A 21,826-nucleotide genomic window follows, 5' to 3' on the forward strand; every position below is an offset into this window, starting at 1 on the left:
GTCTGGTTTTCTTTATGCTGGGTATTCAGGGTTCATTCCTTAATTCCGTTCCTGGAATTCCCAGTCTCCTGGATTCCTTTAAATGTTTGTTTTTGTTGCCACGCCCTTTGCCATTAATCCTTTTTGTTTCAGTCTGTTCCTGCAAGCAGTGGTCTCATTTCCTGCTCCTTTCTTTGCAGGTAAGTACTGTGTGTGTTTTATTATTGTACTTTTAGTCATGCATATCTAAGCAGTTAGGACCCACCGTAATTGGAGTACTTTGGTGCAGTGGTGGGCTGCATACATCTTAGCCATTTATGTATGTCGAAATCTCCAATGTTTATTGCATATATAGTACTTAGTCTCCTTGTTTTGCCTTGTATCTTTTGTCTTGTTTTATTGGTCTTGTATTCCCAGTTCATGTACAGTCCTGTCCTGTCCATGTCCATGTTTCCCTCTTGTATTGTGTACATGGTCTGGATTCTGCTTTCTTTCCTGCTCCGGTACTGGGTTCTCCTAGTCTTGTCTTATCTTGTTTGGTGCCTATTCTAGTCTTATTTTCTAGTACTGGATACTTATCTGCTTAATATAAGCCCGTGACACATCTCGCATGAGCCATGGGAAGTTTTAAAGTTTTAGGAATTTTGGCTCAAAACAATTCCAGCCTGTATTTTATCAGTCTAGCAGCTTTTGGTCAGGACCAAATTTAGGCTCATTAGAAGCCTGGTCAGCAAAACCTGTCCATTGTTAGTTTTTGTGAACAGTGCCCGGATTTTGTAGTCCGAATAGCCCCAGCCAGCAGCTAATGGTTTTCTGATTCTGAACGCAGCCATTCGAACTACAGTGACTAAGTCTGTACATGTTGGAGTTGGAGTGTTAGAGAGAAGTGAAACCACAATGTTAGGCATGTAAACACAGCATGATAGATGGGATTGAACATTTAAAGCCTCTGGAAACTCTGCAGGAAATACATAAGTCACATGAGCAAATACATCATTATCCATTACCTAGGGTTCGCACTACAATCCACTGGATCCCCAGAGCGAAGGAGCGCTGATTGTCAGACACACACCTGCAACACAATGCAACTGAATTAAGGGAAAGTTTGACACACACTAACTACAAAGCCTTACACTACTAGCAGACACACACTACCCGCAACGCCATACACTACTACCAGATACACACTAACAGCAAAGTCATACACTACCAGACACACACTAATAGCAAATCCATACACTACACACACTAACAGCAAAGCTATACACTATCAGACACACACTAACAGCAAAGTCATACACTACCAGACACACACTAATGGCAAAGCCATACACTACTACCAGACACACACTAACAGCAAAGCCATACACTACTACCAGACACACACTAACAGCAAAGCCATACACTACTACCAGCAAATCCTTACACTACTACCAGACACACACTGACTACAAAGCCTTACACTACCAGACACACACTAACTGCAAAGACTTACACTACTAGCAGTCACACAAACTAACTGCAAATCCTATGTCTATTTCAAAGAAGCTTTGTTTTTGTCATTGAGACAATTACATCAGGATAAAAAGGTAAATAAGTAACGCAAGAGACGCGCAGGTCTCTCATATAAACATACAACAGTGTTACCAAGCTCAATACAGTCGAGCGACTTTGTTATCTCTTCCTTTTCCTCTTTTTTAAGCCACAAGTGGATACATGACTCTTGACCATATGTGTGATATCATGAGTAAGACGCACAGGTCTCAGTACTAAACGGTTGCATCACAGCCTCGCAGGGCTCTGCGATTAAGTTATAACACAATTCAGGCATCGTCGCTTAGTTAAGAAGTAGTTTGTGAACAGTCAGCTTTAAAGGTTTCGTGTTAGAGGAGGTGTATGGTACCTCGAAGGACAGTAGAACCGGTAGGATGGGATAGGTAAAACAGAAAGATGGGGGTGAGCTATATATATCTGTTGTAATATACACTGTGGGGACATCTTACTGTCTTACTGGTGTGAGTGTCTTTGTGAGAGTTATTGCATTATATCATCACAGGCATGTGACCCTTAAGTTTCAGGTACTTTCTAGGAAGGGTGATTCACCTACAATTGGGGCCTGCTTACTCTGTTGCTTGGTTTGTTGATTCTTCTTAGTTTGTTATCCCCTGTGAATAGGTATGTATGAGGGAATGGTGGTGTATCTTTTTACCCCCCTCCCCCCCCGACATCACCAGTGAATGTGACAGTATTTTTGTGCTGGTAGGGGACTCGCAAGTAGGTTACAAGCAGACAACCATGTAATTTAGAGTGGACTTGTAGGTCCAGACTGGGGGGAGGGGGGGTGGGCAGAACGTCTGGCAGTTGGCGACCGAACTTGCCAGAGCGCGTCCTACAGCGTACAGCCATCAACTCCAACTGCAAATCCTTACACTGCTACCAGACACACACAAACTACAAAGCCTCACACTACAGGCAGACACACACTAACTACACATCCATACACTACTACCAGACACACATTAACTGAACAGCATTACATGTGTAGAAATACCTTAGTGTTGCTGTTAATGCAGGAATACTGCACAGGAATGTAAACAATATCACACAGAAAAAAAACACTAGAAGTAGAGTCATTTTATCACAGGAAGACGAGCATTTCCCAGCCACGGCCTGACCCCCAACAGAGGACACTTTCCATGCCACACAGCTGCAGTTCTGGTAAACCTGGAATAACAACTGGAATTAGGAATAATGACTGGGTGTTTTTTTTTTGTAAATCTGTTTATTAAGGCATAATAAATAGTACAAAGGTGGCTCGCAGGCCAGATATACGAGCAATATTTTCAAGACATGAGCAAGACATGTATACAAAGTTTCAGTATCTAGTGAGTTGTAATATAGACAGGAGCAATACTAGTAACCAATATCAGATCAGGAGATCCGAGCTTCATCTCGTGGGTCAGTAGCAGTTCCCCAACTGTCAGGTTCAGATATGTAAATGAGTAGTACCTCAGAACATTCCCAAGGTGTTTGCATGAGTGCACCACTGATTATTCTAGTTGTGACGTTGCTTTAGGTTGGGCAGAAACAGTTGGCATGATCTATCCCATGAGAGCAGAGTTAGGAAAATTGGGTCAACCGTTAGTAACGTAGAGGTTAGAATTCTGGGTCTGTGAAGACGCTATAGAGTACTTACTCATCACTTCCCATACATAACCCCTTTGTCTAGTGGATCCCCAGATAAAGCCAATATTCAGGATCTAAGACTCTGCGGTGGTGGGGAATTATCCCTCCAGACAGTGTTCCACAGCGGAGCTCGAGACACATCCACCGGCTAGTACACCCAACAGACCACTAAGCCACTTAAAGAGGGGTCAATTGATCGCCCTTGTCAAAGGTCACGAATTCTCAATGCATAAGTTTGTATGGGCGCCACCCCGGGGCATTGAGGGGGTGAACTAGAGCGGTGGTTGTCCAAATTTGATAAGTGTCCAGTGTGACCTAGGTCTCCAGGGTCTCCGAGGGCGTCCCCGGAGATCATGGTTTACCGTCCACCCCCAAGTTTGTCCACAGAAAAGTCGTCAGTCAGCAGTCAGGTCAGTCATGTACCGTGAGATGTCAATTATCCGTCCTGTGTATGGTCTAGCCAGTCCCGAGCCCAGATCCCCCGTGGCCCAGAGTTCAGAGAGAAGAGGGTAGGAAAAGAGGTTAGAGAGGGGGGGGCATTGGAAGCTGCGCTGCGTGCCCCTGATTGTCCCCGTTCTGTCGGCAGCTGGCAATATAGAAGAACCATGGCGCCCACATGTCAGTGTGTCTGGCTACCCGGCCCATGATGGTAGCATGGGCTTCTTCTGCCCCCTGAATATCTTCCACTCTTTTAATCCACTCACTTCTGGTCGGTACCACGTCCGTTTTCCAGTGTGCCGGAATGTTAGCTTTTGCGGCGTTAAGCAGGTGTCGTAGTATCGATTTCTTGTACACTGGTATGGGTAGAGCGGAGATGTGTAATAAAGCCAGTTCTGCACCCCACGTTGGTAGATCTCTTAGAATGAGCCGAACCGCCTCCCTAATCATATCCCAGTAGGGAATGATAAGCCTGCACTCCCACCAGATATGTATCACTGTACCGAGCTCCTCCTGACATCTCCAGCACGTCGGAGGAGTAGAAGGGAAGATGCGGTGGAGCAACACCGGTGTCCTGTACCATAGGGAGATCAGCTTATAATTTAGCTCCTGATAATAAGAGCTCATGGAGCTCTTATATTGCCAAAGTAGCGCGGATTCCCATTGTTGGGCGGTGAGATCCTTCCCTAGTTGTCCTTCCCATTGCCGTTTGAATGCCATCCGTGTGGAGGTGCCTCCAGTGAGCAAGTGCATATATAGAGATGAGATTGCGTGGTCTAGGGTGGTACCTTGATCACAAAGCTGCTCATACCACGTAAGTTCCCTGTGGAGTCGTGCATTGTGTGGTATGGAGGCCAGAAAATGTTTCAGTTGTAGGTAGCGGAAGTGTGAGAGAAAGGTAGGAGGTCTATCCCCTAGGAGCGATGATAGATCCCGCAATCGTCCACCACTAAGAACCATGTATATGGGTACGAATGTACGTGCACTCTCGATAGGCCATGCCTCAGTCGGGAGCCCCCCTCCAACTTCTGTAATGACTGGGTGTTATTTACCCCATATAAACCCCTCCCCTGTACATTCTCACAGTCTAAGAGAATGACTGATCCCAACGGGTGCTGTTTACCCCATATAAACCCCTTCCCTGAACAGTTTAATATAGTATAACTGACCCCCAACGGAAGCTATTTAACCCCTACCCCCTACGGTCCCAGTCTAATAGAGAATATATAACTGATCCCAGCAGGAGCTATATAACCGGTATAAACCCCTTCACCTAGTGATCTCGCAGTATAATGGAGAGTAACTGACCCACCGGGAGCTATATACCCCGTATAAACCCTGCACCACCAGTCTTGCAGTCTAATAGAGAATATACAATTGGTCCCACTGGGTGCTAAATACCCCTATAAACCCCTTTCCCCATGGGTCAGACAGTCTAATAGGGAATATTTAATTGGTCCCACTTGGTGCTATAAACCATTTCCTCTACTGGTCTCACAGTCTAATAGGGAATATTTAATTGGTCCCACTTGGTGCTATAAACCATTTCCTCTACTGGTCTCACAGTCTAATAGAGAATAAAAATGGTATATGTCAGCTGGAACGCCTTGTTAATGAGAGAAGGGCAAATCTGAACATACAACATACTGATATTCCATGATGATGTGTCATACTCAGTTCTAATCTGCTGTGTATGAACATTTATATATTTATGTGTGTGTACAAATATATGTTTATGAAGGCCTTCCTCAGTATACGGAGGATCCAGGCACACAAGGAGTTAAAGTACCTCCATGCAAAACATCATGTAACCTTAATAACATATAATAATTTTTATATTCATTAAAATGTATTAGTTGTGTATAATTTCCATACCCCTGGTCTTCCAGACATACTCTTCTCAGTGCGATAATTAGTTTTATAATAAATCTATCTTTATAACTCATTCAATAAAGATTGCAAAAAAATAAAAATAAACATAAAGTTACCTTTCTCCCGCTTGCAAGCTCTGTGTGTGTTCCAGAGCACCCTGCGAAGCACGCTGAGTAATACATAACCTGGTCCTCTCCGCAAACTGGGCTGTACAGCTCTTCCACACAGCGGCAGTCGGCATTACATGCGACGGACAGATTGAGACTGTGTTCTATCAGCGCACTGTATGGAACACAAACTAATCGATTAGGATGAGCAGCAGTTGATCCGATATCAGTAGTGTCATGGCCAGATAGCCAGAGAGAAAGTGACATTTTATAATAATAAATATAATAATTAAAAGTGAGATTTAAAAAAAAAAAGTATTTAAAAAAAATAATAATAGATATACATCATTTAAAAAAAGATCATTAAGATTCATTAAACATAAAAACTAAAACGCAGAAATGTGCTTTAAATATAAAACACACAGGCGATGTATAAATGTATAGCGTGTACCTTCCGTGATATGGCACAGTCACCCCTGCCACTGGCATGTTAGGGCAGCTGATTAAGAATATGAAGATGGACAGCAGGCCGGGCAGAGTACACAACACGCAGAACTTGATCACCCCTGAGCAGTGCAGTTTCAGTTTGTTCACGATAAATCCGCCAAGAAAAGTACCACCTCCTCCTGCAGGGACCACCATATAACCTGCGGCAGAATAAAAAACGGTTTAGCCATATCCACCATTCCACAACGGAACGGAAACGGTAAACTGAGTTTAATATAGTGACAGAACTGCACGCGCTAACTGTAATCTTTCAATATCCCCAGCACTGGAGGCACTGCACACACTGTAATCTGTCAATATCCCCAGCACTGGAGGCAGTGCACACACACTGTAATTTGTCAATATCCCCAACACTGGAGGCACTGCACACATACTGTAATCTTTCAATATCCCCAACACTGAAGGCACTGCACACATACTGTAATCTTTCAATATCCCCAACACTGGAGGCAGTGCACACACACTGTAATCTGTCAATATCCCCAACACTGGAGGCACTGCACACATACTGTAATCTTTCAATATCCCCAACACTGGAGGCACTGCACACATACTGTAATCTTTCAATATCCCCAACACTGGAGGCAGTGCACACACACTGTAATCTGTCAATATCCCAACACTGGAGGCACTGCACACACACTGTAATCTGTCAATATCCCCAACACTGGAGGCAGTGCACACACACTGTAATCTGTCAATATCCCCAACACTGGGGGCACTGCACACACACTGTCATTTGTCAATATCCCAACACTGGAGGCACTGCACACACACTGTAATATTTTAATCTCTCCGGCACTGCACACAAACTGTAATCTTTCAATATCCCCAACACTAGAAGCACTGCATGCACACTGTAATCTGTCAATATCCCCAACGCTGGAGGCACTGCATGCACACTGTAATCTGTCAATATCCCCAACGCTGGAGGCACTGCATGCACACTGTAATCTGTCAATATCCCCAACACTGGAGGCACTGCATGCACACTGTAATCTGTCAATATCCCCAACACTGGAGGCACTGCATGCACACTGTAATCTGTCAATATCCCCAACACTGGAGGCACTGCATGCACACTGTAATCTGTCAATATCCCCAACACTGGAGGCACTGCATGCACACTGTAATCTGTCAATATCCCCAACACTGGAGGCACTGCACGCACACTGTAATCTGTCAATATCCCCAACACTGGAGGCAGTGCACACAAACTGTAATCTTTCAATATCCCCAACACTAGAAGCACTGCATGCACACTGTAATCTTTCAATATCCCCAACGCTGGAGGCACTGCATGCACACTGTAATCTGTCAATATCCCCAACACTGGAGGCACTGCATGCACACTGTAATCTGTCAATATCCCCAACGCTGGAGGCACTGCATGCACACTGTAATCTGTCAATATCCCCAACGCTGGAGGCACTGCATGCACACTGTAATCTGTCAATATCCCCAACACTGGAGGCACTGCATGCACACTGTAATCTGTCAATATCCCCAACACTGGAGGCACTGCATGCACACTGTAATCTGTCAATATCCCCAACACTGGAGGCACTGCATGCACACTGTAATCTGTCAATATCCCCAACACTGGAGGCACTGCATGCACACTGTAATCTGTCAATATCCCCAACACTGGAGGCACTGCATGCACACTGTAATCTGTCAATATTCCCAACGCTGGAGGCACTGCATGCACACTGTAATCTGTCAATATCCCCAACGCTGGAGGCACTGCATGCACACTGTAATCTGTCAATATCCCCAACACTGGAGGCACTGCATGCACACTGTAATCTGTCAATATTCCCAACGCTGGAGGCACTGCATGCACACTGTAATCTGTCAATATCCCCAACACTGGAGGCACTGCATGCACACTGTAATCTGTCAATATTCCCAACGCTGGAGGCACTGCATGCACACTGTAATCTGTCAATATTCCCAACACTGGAGGCACTGCATGCACACTGTAATCTGTCAATATTCCCAACGCTGGAGGCACTGCATGCACACTGTAATCTGTCAATATTCCCAACACTGGAGGCACTGCACACTCAAACTATAATCTGTCAATATCCCCAACACTGGAGGCACTGCATGCACACTGTAATCTGTCAATATTCCCAACGCTGGAGGCACTGCATGCACACTGTAATCTGTCAATATTCCCAACGCTGGAGGCACTGCATGCACACTGTAATCTGTCAATATTCCCAACGCTGGAGGCACTGCATGCACACTGTAATCTGTCAATATTCCCAACGCTGGAGGCACTGCATGCACACTGTAATCTGTCAATATCCCCAACACTGGAGGCACTGCATGCACACTGTCATCTGTCAATATTCCCAACGCTGGAGGCACTGCATGCACACTGTAATCTGTCAATATTCCCAACGCTGGAGGCACTGCATGCACACTGTAATCTGTCAATATCCCCAACACTGGAGGCACTGCATGCACACTGTAATCTGTCAATATTCCCAACGCTGGAGGCACTGCATGCACACTGTAATCTGTCAATATCCCCAACACTGGAGGCACTGCATGCACACTGTCATCTGTCAATATTCCCAACGCTGGAGGCACTGCATGCACACTGTAATCTGTCAATATTCCCAACACTGGAGGCACTGCACACTCAAACTATAATCTGTCAATATCCCCAACACTGGAGGCACTGCATGCACACTGTAATCTGTCAATATTCCCAACGCTGGAGGCACTGCATGCACACTGTAATCTGTCAATATTCCCAACGCTGGAGGCACTGCATGCACACTGTAATCTGTCAATATCCCCAACACTGGAGGCACTGCATGCACACTGTAATCTGTCAATATTCCCAACGCTGGAGGCACTGCATGCACACTGTAATCTGTCAATATCCCCAACGCTGGAGGCACTGCATGCACACTGTAATCTGTCAATATTCCCAACGCTGGAGGCACTGCACACTCAAACTATAATCTGTCAATATCCCCAACACTGGAGGCACTGCATGCACACTGTAATCTGTCAATATTCCCAACGCTGGAGGCACTGCATGCACACTGTAATCTGTCAATATCCCCAACGCTGGAGGCACTGCATGCACACTGTAATCTGTCAATATTCCCAACGCTGGAGGCACTGCATGCACACTGTAATCTGTCAATATCCCCAACACTGGAGGCACTGCACGCACACTGTAATCTGTCAATATCCCCAACGCTGGAGGCACTGCATGCACACTGTAATCTGTCAATATCCCCAACACTGGAGGCACTGCATGCACACTGTAATCTGGCAATATCCCCAACACTGGAGGCACTGCATGCACACTGTAATCTGTCAATATCCCCAACACTGGAGGCACTGCACACACACTGTAATCTGTCAATATCCCCAACACTGGAGGCACTGCATGCACACTGTAATCTGTCAATATCCCCAACACTGGAGGCACTGCACGCACACTGTAATCTTTTAATATTGCCAACGCTGAAGGGACTACACACACTGTAATATTCCGATATCATCAGATTCAGGTAGTCGTACAAGTTATCATATAATAGCGGTGAATTTGTTGCAGGGTAGGATCGGGTATTACGTGTAACAGCCATGAAAACCCAACTGGAGGTAATTTTTCCCCATAAGAACAGAGGCAATTCTGAGTTCATTCTGTATAATTGAAAGCAGTGAAACAGTCAGATATTGAAACTATAACGTAGGTCATGTAAGATCTTTGTAGGGAGAAGGTAAAGGTGCAACTGGAGTATTCAATATCAAAGGTAGAGAAGATTACATTAGTGCTGCATAGGCAGATTGTGCCATACATTTTCCAGTGACAGCTGCCTGTTATGTGTATTATGTGATATGACAGTAGATGGCGCCAGTGTACAAGGATTGCTTCCAGCTCAGGCTGAGTCGATAGTTTCTTGCTAATGCTGGCACACAATGAACTAGAATAACATCCTCTGTTTTAATTCTCTTCCTATTCAGCTCATCAGTGAAGTTTAACCTTTCATGGAATTCGGTATTCCCTACTATGCAAACAATACTGCCAGATGTCCATCTCTGATACTGCGTAAAGTAGCCCTCATTCTTTACTAGAATCCTTTCCGACAGGGCAGTCACGCATCCCAGCCAACATTACATTTATCTAGAGCTAAACCTTACGTTATGGCGGCATTGTACAGATAATACAGTTTGGCTATATTACTGTAAAGAATGATAGAACAGTACAATATATGGATTAAATGTCCCTGAACCTTCTCGGCTAATAGCATGGAGTGATAAGGTGCAGTCACTGCTCCTGCACTAGGTGTAGACACAAGGTCCCACAGTGCAAAGCGGGCATCCCACAATGCCTTGCATGCTCCAGGTTGTTCTGTACAATTGGTGGGAAATTGGATGACACAATGTATGGATCAAATACTTAACCAACGAGGACTTTGTTACCTGCATTGTTTGGATGACAGATTCCTTTGTATTGTTTATAAATAGCGTTACAGGAAAATATAATTTCTTCTGACTTTATTGACTACGGCAAATTTTTACTTAATTCTTTATTGACTGAACTAAATGAAAATTCAGTCAAACAGGTCCCAGCTATTTTCAATGTATCTCATGGCAGCAGTGATATAGAGTTTCAGAGTATCAACAGCCTAACGCTGACTGAATGGCAGCCGAACGCTGATTGAATGGCAGCCGAACGCTGACTGGCAGACCAATACTAACGGAATGGCAGCCGAACGCTAACTGAATGCCACCCGAACTCTAACTAAATGGCAGCCAAACGCTGACTGACTGGCAGCCGAACGCTAACTGAATGACAGCCGAACGCTAAGTGAATGGCAGCCGAACGCTAAGTAAATGGCAGATCAACACTAACTAAATGGCCCCCGAATGCTAACTGAAAGGCTAAATATCAATATTGGCAGACAAAGACACAGGTATGGAGGCCTATGGCAAGTGAATAGACCTCTGATAGTGGCATTGTTTCCCAATCCTTGCCAGCCTAGCTTGGTCTCACTCAGCATAGTGCAGTGAAACACACATGATCCCTTTATTTCAGGCATCCTGCTGTGCCCCACTCCACACCGGGCGTTATCCATCACAATCACTTCTTACCAAAGAAAGTAGCAGCTTCTGACGCACTCAGACTAAACTGGGATTCCAGGAATTTAGGGCCAAAGGTTGACATCCCTGTAATAAGTGTGGCTTCGGTGGCTCCTGCCAAACAAAGGAAGATAAACGTGGGGTTCCTGAGCAGCATGAGGAGAGACCTGGAGAAAGCAGAATTCACAAAAATGATTTGATCTCACGCTGACATTTTAAAAGCCATAGAATCCTGGCTTCATGGAATAAAAAAAAAAAAAAGAAAAATATCAAACACGTAAACCAGCAATTACAGTACAGTATGCCACGAGACTGCTTCCAGGGATAATGAGCAATAATAAATCTGATTTAAGCCATTTACAGGGAGTCCGTCTTCTAAACATTGTAAAATCATATAAAGCACAGCTGACGTGTTCCGTGAAATTCCCAGCACTGTTTAACCCTTTCTGGACCAATGACATGTTGGTATGTGACAACCTTAAATGGAGATTCTAAAAACTAATCACTGTAAGATGATCATTGGCTGGTGATGCTGGTTATGGCAAAAAAAAATGCAATGTATTGAAAAATAGCCACTTTTTGAGAGTTTCCCCTAAATAACGGAAAGAAGGTTCTCTAAAACTAGGCAGCTATTTCCATGGAAGGAATCACATTAGCACTTACCTTATTGTATCTCCATATAAGTAGCACACTGTGCCAACATGCCACACTCTAACATAGGGCTCACAGCGTATGCAAGGTACTTACTTTGGCATATCTTTAATGGTTTTCCCGAAGTCAGGATCTGGTTTATGGCTTCCACCATTCACCTGATGAGCTTCTGACACTCTCATAACCACGTAACGCTGAGATCCTAACAAAATGGATGCAAATATAAAATTCTAATTCCCATCACCCTGTTAACAACCTACAGATTTCTTAATACTTAACAAGGAGAATAAAAGAGCGGAATCTTATCAAGTCAGAGAAGACAAACACAGATCCACTTGCTGGTAACCTGTTTTGACTGTAATATCATTAATTCTAAATAAAATACGAATCACAGTTTTTTTTTTTTTTTTTTAGTTAATGTTGTTTTTATTGGTTTTTCATAGCAGAACAATAGATACACAATGACATACATGCAATGGTATACAATAGTAAGCGCGATCTCCTTGTATGTTCGTATGCGTATATGGCTCTCTTTGAGTTGAAATATGGCTAAATCAGGTAGCGAATGTGTGAGTAGGTCATTGTTCCCATACGTAATTCTTAGTGAGCTGAGATACCTCTCATCATTGAGGGGTGCCCCTGCCCTACCTCCTCTATCTCTTGTCTTTGTTAGGCTATCGGGGTTACCCCATTGTGTGCATCGTCTGGACAGTATTTCATCCTACTGGTAACGTCTGGGTCAGAGCAGTCGTTGGTACACCCCACTGGGTTATGTAGTCTTACATTCAGTGTGTCTTTTCGGTGTGTTGTGTCCTAGGACGTGCGGAATATGTACGTTAGGTCGTTGTGTGTGGGCAACTACGGTCACTTATGTTGTTATAATGTGTCTAAAGTAGGTAGCCTTCTGGCGTTCCCGGCTCATTGTCTGGGCCGGATAGATTTTCGCCGGGTACTTCATCCAGGGTTAGCTAATACTCTTGCTACTTTATCCGAGGTAGAGTTACCTATTACGGGTTTTCTAAATGAAGGGGTGTTCGTAGCGACCCAGGCTGGTCTGTTGCCTGCCATTGTTCTTTTATACCCCGTTTGTGTCGGTCGCCCTGTTCCGTATCCCGTGGATAGTGGACCTGCTCCGCTGCTTTGGGGCGGGTGTCTAAGTATGTGGGCTATGGGGTTCGGGTTCTCTGTGGGTGTTGATCACCAGCTCCGTGTTGGCAGCTAGCTCCTATGTGAGTTAGTGTGTGCCCCCGCTGTACCGTCCATTCGTCAACCTTGTGCCCCCCCCCCCTCCCACTGCCTCCCCCCCCTTATTGGTAGCGTATGTTTAGGGTTCGGGTATCTACATCAGTGCATCTGGGGTTCAGGCCATGTTGCGTGGTTTTAGGTGTCCGTGTGTTAGGTGGCCCTGTGGGGTGGTTGGTCAGGTATCGTGTGCTCTGTGGGTGCCCTGGTGTCGTGTGTCTCGTATTTTAGGGCGTATGCAAGCTCCCGGTCTCCTCCCTTAAGTTTGATCAGCTGTATGTGTGTATAGTCTTTTACTTGTCGGGTCATGGTGGAGTGTCTGTGTCCTTCTGCCCTGTGTCCAGTTTACATATCTCGCCCGGATTTCCCCCCCCCCCCCACGGCCCCAGCCCGGCCAGGTCCGGGCGTCCATTTGTGGCCCCGGGAGCGTGGTAAGCGAGAGCTTTGTCCGTATCGTACTCCAGGTCTTCAGTGTGGCTCCAATGAGTGGGTGGTTGAGAGCCAGTGTATCCCTCGTAGGTCCATACCTCCACGCTATCGCTGGGATTGCCTCCTCCATCTGTGCTCTCTCCAGGAGTATCCAGTGCTTGGGTGAGTGTGGTATGTGCCATTCCACGATGCGTAGCAAGTGTGCAGCCCTGTGGTAGGTCCTCATGGATCCTGGGCGGTTGGTTCTGCCATATGAACCTAGCGATGTCAGATTCCAGCTGGGCGAAAAAGGTATGAGGTAGGCAAATCGGAATCGTTTGGAATAAATATAGCAGCCGGGGGAGGAGGTTCATTTTGATGGCATTTATTCTACCGAACCAGGAGACACACAGTCCGGACCATCTCCGCATGTCCGCCCCGAGGCTCTGCAGGAGCGGGGCGAAATTAAGGATATATAGTTGGGATAGATCCATCGGTAACCAGATGCCCAGATATTTCAGCTTGGTTGCGCACCAGGAGAAAGAGAACTGCGTGCATAAGTGGGAGGCCGCCCCGGGCTCGGCTGAGATGAGCATTGCTTCTGATTTATCGGTGTTTAGCTTCAAGTTCGATATCTGTCCGTATGCCTTGAAGGCTTGTAACAGGTTTGGGAGGGACACCAATGGGTTGCTGATGAAAAATAGCATGTCATCTGCGTAGGCTGCTATCTTATGGGTCGTGTCCTTCAGGGTGAACCCTGAGACACCCCCGTCCCGTCTGACCGCCCCCAGGAATGGCTCCAGGGAGAGGGCAAACAGAAGGGGGGAGAGTGGGCACCCCTGCCTCGTTCCGTTTCGAATTTGGAATGGTGGCGACAGAGCCCCGTTGATCCGTATCCTAGCACTCGGATGTGTGTATAGCGATGTAATCCATGCCATTAGGTAGGGACCAAATCCCATCCTCTCCAGGGTGGCTGTACTTCCAGTCTACGCGATCAAACGCCTTCTCCGCATCGGTGGAAAGAAGAAGGGTCTGCTGTTTCCGTTTCTCCGCCGCGTAGATGACATTCAATGCTCTGGTGGTATTATCCCTCGCCTCCCTCCCAGGGATGAATCCCACCTGGTCTGGGTCCACCAGTTCCGGGATGATCTCCCTCAGACGCGTGGCCAGGACCTTGGTGTACAGTTTCAAGTCTGCATTCAGGAGGGATATTGGTCTATAGCTCGCGCAGTTTGTGGGGTCCCTCCCCTCTTTCGGTATTACTGCCACAGTCGCCATTAGGGAATCTCTGGGGAACACTCCGCCATCTTGTATGGAGTTTATGCCCTTCATGAATTGTGGCAAGAGCACATCTCCGAACTCCTTAAGGTAACAGACCGGAAGACCATCCGGGCATGGGGCTTTGTTCAATTTGGAGGACTTCAGGGCTGCCTGTAGTTCTGTGAGAGTGATGGGTGCCTCTAACTCAGCCGCTTCCGTGTCGCTCAGAGTCCTCTCCACATGCTGTTGTAGATAAGCCGTCCTCATCGCGGTCTTAATTCGTTCTTCATTAGGGCTTTCATTCTGCTGGAGGTTATACAGGTCTGCATAGTAATTATGGAATTCTTCCGTGATTTTGTCCAGTAGTTGGGTTGCCGGGCCTTCTTTGGGTTTAATTTTGGTGATATGGCTCATGCGCTGTTGTTTCTGGAGTGTTTTAGCAAGTAGCCGAACGCATTTATTCGAATATTCATAAAAGAAGCGGCCAGATTTGAGAATCGTGTGTTGTAGCTTTTGTGTGAGGAGGTCTTCTCCTAGTTTCCAATAGGGCCCTGTAGCTGTCGTCCGTCTGGGCTGTTTTGTGTTTGCCCTCCAGTTCCACCAGCCTCTGGGTCAGGTCTGCCATTTGTCTCTGTCGCTCTCTTTTCCTCCGCGTGCAGACCCTAATGAGGTGTCCCCGGACAATGCATTTGTGGGCTTCCCAGATGGTCAGCGGTGGTGTGTCCGGCGTTTCGTTCTCCTCGAAATACTCTGTGATAGCAGTGCGGAGGTCTGCCACCACCGGTGTCTCCAGCAGGATGGATTCGTTCATCCTCCAGTGTCGTTCTCTGGGTCGGAACAGGGGGGATTTGATGTGGGTCGACACACTGCTATGTTGATTGGTTTCCCATCGCTTGTACAAAATAACAATGTATATATATAAAACGAGTAATAGAACAGGTGTGATGAATTTACATTATTTTATTTTGCAGAATGCAATCATTTTAAAGTTAAATTGTAACTGATCTGCAAACAGCATTATCAATATGTAACAGACACAATAAAGGGATCTAATACAAACACTGACACATTGTATTGGAGCAATCTTTCAATCCAATGCTCTAACGCAGGGGTTCCCAACCCAGTCCTCAAGTACCCCAAGCAGTCCAGGATTTAGGGATTACCCTGTTGTGTCTAAAGTGTTGTTTTATCTTTCTTCTAAAAACACAACTGGGTAATCCATAAATCTTAAACTGGTTGGGGGTACTTGAGGAATGGGTTGGGAACCACTGCTCTAACATATGCTACAGCGCAGTAGAATGTGTTCACAAAAGAATGCAAGTAAATTCAATATAAGTTTGACTTAACGGAGGAAGAGGTTATGAGGGGCCACTACGAGTAAACATCCATGCTAGATTACCAGAAATAGTGTACATCATAATGGAGGCTTTGCTCGGAACTGATAAATATCTGTCGATAATCGCTTATTGCTCTAATCTCTCCTTGTTGACACAGATTCCCTGACTGACGTACCTGGCAGCTGCTGTGGGAATGCAAGGATCGGGAATGAAATAAGGAAAGCAGCAGCTCCGGCTCCCAGGAAGCCAATCCACCAAGCTCCGACCCACAGGGGATTTTCAGGCGTGAGTTCAGTGCTGCGGGACAGAGTGTTCAGGAATGATTGTTTATTCTCCTCGCAGCAACAGATTCATCATGATATTATATACCGTACATACAACATATAGAATATTTTATATACATACAATATATAGACTTTTTACTCTGTTCTGAAGTACTCTTGTCACATTTGGACATTCTGCATTATCCAGGGGCACCAACAAAGCATTACCCCCCCCCCCCATGCCCTGCAAAGTGTGGGGGCGCAAATTAGCTGATCTTATTACAGCCAGTGCATTATTACAGCTTATTGTATTATTACAGCTCAGTGTATTATTGCAGCCTATGGAGTTATTATAGCTCATTATATTATTACAGCTTATTGTATTATCACAGCTCGGTGTATTATCAAAACGTATTGTATTATTACAGCTCATTATATTAATACAGCTCAGTGTATTCTCACAGCTCCTTTAATTATCACAACTCAGTGTATTATTGCAGTTTATTGAGTTATTACAGCTTAGTGTATTAGTACAGCTCATTATATTATTACAGCTCTGTGTATTACTGCAGTTTATTGAGTTATTACAGCTTATGTTATTACTGCTCAGTGTATTATTACAGCTCATTATATTATTACAGCTTATTGTTTCATTACAGATTATTAGAGCTCAGTGTATTATCACAGATCAGTGTATTATGACAGCTTATTGTATCATTACAGATTATTAGATTATTACAGCTCAGTGTATTATAACCACTACAATAAACTATCATGATGCATTGAGCTTTATCCTAGCCATTATTTTTAAATATTCATAATATTTTTGCCAACACAATGGGACTATTTATTTTTCTGACATTATTTTCAACGGAAAAACAGTGGAATCTTTCGGCCACTATGAATTGTGTAGTGTTTTTCTGAAATGGAAATTTCTGCTAAAACTGGTGGGATGTACTATACTTAAATGGCCACGTTTTATATTACAGTAATTAATACGATCAAAGTTCTAACCAAAACTTTTCCAAACACTTTGTAACTAATCTTACTTAGAGTTAATACGAATGTTTTTCTGACATAGTAATGAACAACTTACGGATTGCTGATTTCCGTGTATATATTTAGGAAAAATCCACCAAGCAGGTAACCCACCGCAGGCCCAACTATTGCAGCCGTATAAAATATACCTAAACAGGAAAATACAGCAACAATTAAGTAACAGACAGACTCACTGCAATATGATTTCAATCAATAACCAATACCTAACTGCACCCCTCTTAAAAAACAGATTAACCTCAGAAAAGGTCATTTGACCTGGAATGATGAAGAGATAAAGGTGAAACACATTTAGATAGGTAGCATGGGAAACACAAGGCAAATGATTTAAAGAACATAATGTGAAAATGCATATAACAGAATGATACAGGATGACAGCACTTCTTGACCAGATATCCCTAATTACGCTATGTTAAAATGTATGGCCGCCCTTCCTTTTCCACAATGTCAGCATGCAGGGGTAAAGGAAGAAAATACCAATGATTTCCCTGTAAATCGTACATACAGAGCATTAGCTATAAATCGCCAGTGTGTTATAAGTGTATGACTGACCCCAATAATATGCCAACCCAGCCCACTCCTGTCGTCATTGCATGCTGCCCAGGCTTTAATGGTCAGACAGTTCACATGTAGACCTTATAGTCGATCCCTCCATCCATCTGCACATACATACTTTCAGCACTCCATTCCTTAATCCATTGATACATTCATCCATCTCTACCTCCATCCTACCATCGATCCATCTCTCCCTGCCTCTGTCCTTCCATACATTCATCTGCCCATCCATCCTTCACTCCCTTTATCCAACCATCCATCCTATCATCGATTTCTCCATCTCTCCCTCCTTCCATACATCTCTTCATCCATTGATACATTTATCTACCACCGATCCATCTCTCCCTGCCTCTCTGTCCTTCCATACATTCATCCAACCACCCATCCCTCCATCTGCCCATCCATCCTTCACTCCCTTTATCCAACCATTGATCGCTCCATCTCTCCCTCCTTCCATACATCTATCTCTACCTCCATCCTACCATCAATCCATCACTCCCTGCCTCTCTCCCTCCTTCCATACATTCATACATCTCTTCATCCCTCCCTCACTCCATCCTACCATCAATCCATATCACCCTGCCTCTCTCCCTCCTTCTACACATTCATCCATCTCTTCATCCAACCATCCATCATTCACTCCCTTTATCCAACCATCCATCCTACCATCCATCTCTCCCTGCCTTCCATACATTCATGCATCTCTTCATCCAACCATCCATCCCTCCATCTGCCTATCTATCCTTCACTCCCTTTATCCAACCATTGCTCGGTCCCTCCCTCCCGGCCTCTCTCCTTCCTTCCATACATCTCTTCATCTGCCCATCCATCCCTCCCTCCAACCATCCATCCTACCATCGATCGCTCCATCTCTCCCTCCTTCCTTACATTCGTAAATGTCTTCATCCTTCTCTACCTCCATCCTGCCATCGATCCATCTCTCCTTGCCTCTCTTCCTCCTTCCATACATCTCTATATCCGTCCATCCATCGATCAGTCCATTTCTCCCTACCTCTCTCCCTCCCTCCATTCTGCCATCCATCCTTCCCTCCCTAAATCCATATAGGATTCCTGCATAGCTCTGCCGTACAGACTGACAGAGCCGGACAGACAGAGTGAAACCAGGTGCATGGATTCTTGCTAGATAAAAAAAAAAAAAACTTACACATGTTGCCATTTCCTCATCTGGTGCAGCTTCTTCTAATCTAATTTGCTTTATTTGACACCTGACTGACGTCCATGAAAATGGAACTTGGCAAAATCACCGGCTCAGTCCCATGACGGGTAGTGAGCTGCTATTCTACATATAGTAGTCTAAAACATAAAAAGGTATACAAAACATCAGAACAACAAATGTTTATTGCATAGATTGGGAGATTCCCTACCCTCTGCAGCAACAAAATTATGGTGTAAGAAGGTCCCCTGCCCCTGTCACAGTGTATTACAACTGCAGCTATAAGGTTAAGGTGTAAGGAGGTTCCGGTCTCCCCACACACAGTGTATTATAACTGCAACTATAAGGTTATGGTGTAAGGAGGTTCCCTGTCTGCCCGCACAGTGTATTATAACTGCAGCTATAAGATTATGGTGTAACTAGGTCCCCTGTCTCCCCGCACAATTTATTATAACTGCATCTATAAGCTTATGGTATAAGGATGTCCTCTGTCTCCCCGCACACAGTGTATTATAACTGCAGCTATAAGGTTATCGTATAAGGAGGTCCCCTGTCTCCCAGCACACACTGTATTATAACAGCTATAAGGTTATGGTGTAAGGAGGTCCTCTGTCTCCCCGCACACAGTGTATTATAACTGCAGCTATAAGGTTATCGTATAAGGAGGTCCCCTGTCTCCCAGCACACACTGTATTATAACAGCTATAAGGTTATGGTGTAAGGAGGTCCTCTGTCTCCCCGCACACAGTGTATTATACCAGCTATAAGGTTATGGTGTAAGGAAGTCCCCTGTCCCCCCGCACAGTGTATTATAACTACAGCTATAAGGTTATGGTGAAGGAGGTCCCCCGTCTCCCTGCACACAGTGTATTATAACTGCAGCTATAAGGTCATGGTATAAGGAGGTCTAAACCCCTAATTTGCCGTCCAAGATGTTTTGCAAAACGTTCATTTCTGGTTGTTTTGATTTCTGATTTATCTCCTGAAAATTTACAGGTTTATTCATTAAACTTGGAAGTTTTACAAATTAAATCTGAATTAAAAAAGCTGGGGCAAAAATAGCAGGTTTGGAAATAAATTCCAACTCACCACAACCTGTGGTGCTTCTAGTATCCTAGAACAAAAAAGATTTTACCTGCAATTAGGGAAGCAAGACATATGTGAAGCATAGAAGCTGTGAAGACGTGTGAATAGGGTTCATCACACGTCTACGTGAATCGTGGTCTGTGTCATGGTGGACCTTTCGCATTTTGGCATGGGGTGCTAGGGGAGCAGCAATCACAAGGAAGGGGTAATTATTTGACTGCCCCCACCAACACCCCAGAATCTGTGCTCACAATAGCTAAGACATTCACAGTGTAATCTACCATATTCGGGCATCATAATGTTGGTCTAAACGTGAGAAGTGTTGCCCTTCAATACATAGTATTCATACACTGCCGGAATTAAATGAACAAATTCATGAACAAGGTGTCCCAAAGGAGCAGCCCTGCTTAGTGGATTTACTCACAATCTGTATCACTTTCACACAATGTAGAATAACCTTATAAGGTTTGTTGTGCATGTTTTGCTATCTGTAGCCTATGACTAAGTGCTAAACACAGTGTGTGCCTTTGATCCCTGAACTCTGGACGTGACCCTGGACAGTACACCTGCTATCTTGCCATATTCATGTGACAGTGATTCAGCTTCTGCTATCGCTCCTGGCTGCAATGTACAGATTTACATTCACAGCTAGATTAGTCTGTCATCAGACTTTCAGAATGAACTGACTGCACATTCTGTTACTAGGCAGCCGGTTTAAAAGGTATCTCTCATAATACAAAGTAACCTACCTGCAACTATACCATGGGCGGGGGTGGGGGGAGGAAATCCATCCCATGCCCTCATCGAGTCCTGCACTAGTTCAAGAAATATATACAGAGAAAGATAGGTGCATGGCTGTACTTTTGAAGGGGCTGGAGCTGAGTACACTTCTGGCCACCACGGATCGAGTTTTTTCTTGGAAATAGGTTCAGGTATTTTTACGACAGTTTAAAAAGCACAAAATTACAAAAATGGTCATTCCATTTGAAGTCAGCAAAATCTTGTTACATTATGCTTTTCAAATGATTCAATACGGTTAGAAAAACTTTCCGAATGACTTATCTACAAGAAATTTCCATAGCCTGTAATGGTTAATTGTGTAGACACGTCATTTGGAAACTTTCCATCACATTGCCACCATATTGTAAACCTACAGTTTTAGTACATTTTAGATTTGGTCCCAGATTGACATTTTTGGCCCTGAAACACCATATTCTTCATATTTTGTTTTAACATTCAAGTACTGAGTGTAACAAGCTGCCATTTGGAGGGTACTCCGGGGGCAAAAAAAAAAAATCAAGTTGTTACCAGCATTTTATAATTCAACCTTGAAGGTCAAAACATGTAGAAAATGAGGTTTGTTTAGTCATAACGTTACAAAGGCTCAACAAATCACAGAAATTATTTATACTGAGCTTTATAGCTCTTAAAGAAAAAATAAGTACTGGCCAATCCAAAAATGCCCTAAATTGGCCTGATTCTAGGTCAGCCTTACAGCATATAATTGTCTATATTTCAGGAGAATTTAAAAAAATAAATAAAAAAAAATTCTAAAAACAAAATAATCAAAAACTGTGAGGCAACCTG

At 44.4% G+C, this 21,826-nt stretch overlaps 1 protein-coding gene across 1 annotated transcript in view; it reads right to left on the reverse strand.

Moving 5' to 3' along the window:
• The window catches only part of SLCO4A1 (solute carrier organic anion transporter family member 4A1), a 48,231-nt gene that overhangs the window by 11,793 nt on the left and 14,612 nt on the right, over positions 1-21,826 (reverse strand). The window contains exons 3-10 of the mRNA XM_063459590.1: positions 17,465-17,555; positions 16,281-16,402; positions 11,955-12,060; positions 11,220-11,374; positions 6,034-6,229; positions 5,592-5,757; positions 2,531-2,703; positions 987-1,051 (exon numbers count right to left, since the gene is read on the reverse strand). Of these exons, the coding sequence (XP_063315660.1) occupies positions 987-1,051; positions 2,531-2,703; positions 5,592-5,757; positions 6,034-6,229; positions 11,220-11,374; positions 11,955-12,060; positions 16,281-16,402; positions 17,465-17,555 (1,074 nt within the window). The remainder of the gene's footprint in view (positions 1-986; positions 1,052-2,530; positions 2,704-5,591; positions 5,758-6,033; positions 6,230-11,219; positions 11,375-11,954; positions 12,061-16,280; positions 16,403-17,464; positions 17,556-21,826) is intronic.

This window comes from Pelobates fuscus, chromosome 6 (genome assembly GCF_036172605.1).
Source record: "Pelobates fuscus isolate aPelFus1 chromosome 6, aPelFus1.pri, whole genome shotgun sequence".
NCBI classification, from domain to species: Eukaryota; Metazoa; Chordata; class Amphibia; order Anura; family Pelobatidae; genus Pelobates; species Pelobates fuscus.